General features: G+C 45.6%; 1 protein-coding gene across 1 annotated transcript; it reads left to right on the top strand.

The window, feature by feature from the left end:
• Nucleotides 1-200: 200 nt before the first annotated feature.
• Nucleotides 201-635, top strand: LOC137917494 (zinc finger protein 239-like). Its single transcript, XM_068760232.1, has one exon. The coding sequence runs from the start codon at nt 201-203 to the stop codon at nt 633-635; it is 435 nt and encodes a 144-aa protein (XP_068616333.1).
• Nucleotides 636-2,064: the final 1,429 nt, after the last annotated feature.

The following is a 2,064-nucleotide window of genomic DNA, read 5'->3' as shown; positions in this document are numbered from 1 at the left end:
GAGGCATCCAAGATGGAACAGAAAACGAAAGATACGGTGCTCGTTCTGCAGATCAGACGCAGACCGAGGACGATCGGAGCTCCGTCGCACCCAGAGAATCCATCGAGTCGTTCCAGTCGAATTCACTTGCGGAGCATCGCTGCCATTTGTGCGACAAATATTTTTCCTCCAATCAACACTTGATAAATCATGCGTTCCGCATGCATTCGGAGGACGTGGATCTCCTCTGCGGCGTGTGTGGAAAGCGCTTGGAGTCCACGGAAAGTCTCGGGGTCCATCTTCAGTCGCACAAGGGCTCAAATTGCTGCCGCGTCTGTGGCAAACGCTACAAGAGTAAGACCTCCATGACGGAACACATGGCCAGCCACGCCGGAGTGAAACTGCACTGCTGTCACGTCTGTGGAAAAGAGTGCAGCCGCAAAGGAGACTTAAAGATACACATGAGGATCCACACGGGCGAGAAGCCTTTCTGCTGCTCTTATTGTTGCAAAGGCTTCACCCACAGTGGACACTTAAAGAAGCACGTGAGAAGCCACACGGGAGAGAGGCCGCACCAGTGCGGTGTCTGCGGCAGGGGGTTTCTGCAGAGCACCCACCTGAAATACCACCTTGGGACTCACGCCCACAAATACTGACCTCTGAGGACTTCAACTGAACAAGAAGGTCCCGGGTTCGACTCCAACTGGGGCCTTACTGTGCGGCGTTTGCATGTTTTCCCTCACGTCTGCGTGGGATCTCTCCGGCTTCCTCAAAAACGCGCGACTTCGGTGGATTGGACACGCTCGGTGTGAATGTTTGTTTGCGTGCGATGAGCTGGTGACTCGTGCAGAGTGTACCCCGCCTGTCGCCCGTCGCCAGCTCACGATTCACACGATTTTATTATGTTTACATAATGATAATAAAGTATCCTGAATCTTGAGATGGGCTTCAGCATAACCCGTGTTGTGGATGTACGGCTGGAGAAGCAGCACCTTCAAGATGATTGATCTTAACTCTCAAGTGATCTTGTGATGTAATCACATGTATGTTCGGAGCAGGAACAGCCAATCGGCGAGATTGATTTCCTCAACATGTATGTCTTTCAGCGCAGCCGAGTTGTTTGCGTAAAATCTGAAATAAACCCTCCGAGTGTAAAAAATATTTTTCATTATTATTTTCCTTAAGTCCCTTACAATCCGAGGGGGAACCTGCTGGATGTTTTCTCTAGAAGCTGACTTTGTCTGCACATTTGTTTTTCAAACGGCTTCACCCACGATGCGTTTAAGTGCCTGTGGACCGCCAGCGGTGATGGTGACAAAACGGCCCAGAAAACATGGCAAACGTGTGTCTTCACATTTCAATGCGGCTGTGTTTTACTCCTCTTTATGTAGCAGCTGCCATTTGTGAGCTTCCAGAGGACGAATTTCTGTTGGATGTCAGCTGAGAATAATAATGTCTGCCACTAGGTGGCAGCACAGGTTTCTTTTTCTTTTTTATTGATCCAACAATTCTGCATAAATAAATTATCATATAATATTATATATAATAAATTCTCAGTCTTAAACTGTTGACTTACAAAAAAACAATTGCAACAATGTTCAAGTCAAAATTATTTCACAAATCTCAGTGGTTTTGGAAGAAGAATTTCTTAGTTTGTTGTCCGAAAATTTATATTTGGCCTAATATTTACTTCTCAATTTTGTCAAACTTCAATCCAAAATTCTCCTTACACCTTTACCAGGCAGTGAGCTACCCGTCCTTAACTTTATTTTAATTTTCAATAAGTAGAATAAAAGTCTAGAAAGCTAATCTTGGCTCACTCCCAGGTGTCGTGAAAATCTCTTCCAGATTAAGAGCTCGTTCAGCAATCTTTGTCTTTGGAAAGCCGCTTCAAGCGATTCAGATTTTAGATCACAAAGCCAAAGAGCTTATCAGTACTCAGTGATCCTCCACACTGAAAATGACAAGCTTAATCTGGTTATGTAAACCCCCAAAGACAAATTATCGCCACTGAATACCCGTGGGTCCTTGGGAACAGTTTCCCACAAGCACATAATCACATACATCTACAACCTCAGATGACCT

Source organism: Brachionichthys hirsutus, unplaced genomic scaffold (assembly GCF_040956055.1).
Source record: "Brachionichthys hirsutus isolate HB-005 unplaced genomic scaffold, CSIRO-AGI_Bhir_v1 contig_804, whole genome shotgun sequence".
Lineage (NCBI taxonomy): Eukaryota > Metazoa > Chordata > Actinopteri > Lophiiformes > Brachionichthyidae > Brachionichthys > Brachionichthys hirsutus.
Note: the sequence above shows the minus strand (reverse complement) of the source record. Positions and strands in the feature narration are given on the sequence as shown.